Source organism: Eimeria mitis, genomic scaffold (assembly GCF_000499745.2).
Source record: "Eimeria mitis Houghton genomic scaffold, Emh_scaff8302, whole genome shotgun sequence".
Lineage (NCBI taxonomy): Eukaryota > Apicomplexa > Conoidasida > Eucoccidiorida > Eimeriidae > Eimeria > Eimeria mitis.
This window is the reverse complement of record NW_013576104.1, coordinates 1646-1906: the sequence shown is the minus strand read 5'-3', so window position 1 is coordinate 1906 and position 261 is coordinate 1646. Positions and strand designations below refer to the sequence as shown.

General features: G+C 55.9%; 1 protein-coding gene across 1 annotated transcript in view; it reads right to left on the bottom strand.

Moving 5' to 3' along the window:
* Positions 1-146: 146 nt before the first annotated feature.
* EMH_0094530 (uncharacterized protein) overlaps positions 147-261 on the bottom strand; it is a gene marked incomplete at both ends in the record, with an annotated part of 961 nt that continues 846 nt past the window's right edge. The window contains one exon of the mRNA XM_013502107.1: positions 147-261. Within this exon, the coding sequence (XP_013357561.1) occupies positions 147-261 (115 nt within the window).

Here is a 261-nt window from a genome sequence, read left to right as displayed (position 1 = left end):
CTGTTCTCTGCTGCAGTTTCCTTTTTTGCTGCCTTTGTCTTTGCTGCTGCTGCCTGCGTTGCTGCTGCTGTTGCTTTTGCTGCTGTTGTTTTTGCTGCTGCTGCTGCAGCAGCAGGGTGGACTCGCTGTCTTGCTGTTGGTTTGTATCAGCTGTTTCGGGGGGGGGAGTATTGTCCTGCATCAGCAGCATCTGCTGCTCGTGCTGCAGCTGGTACAGCAGCTGCAGCTGCTGCTGCTCCAGCTGGTGGAACTCTAGCTCCG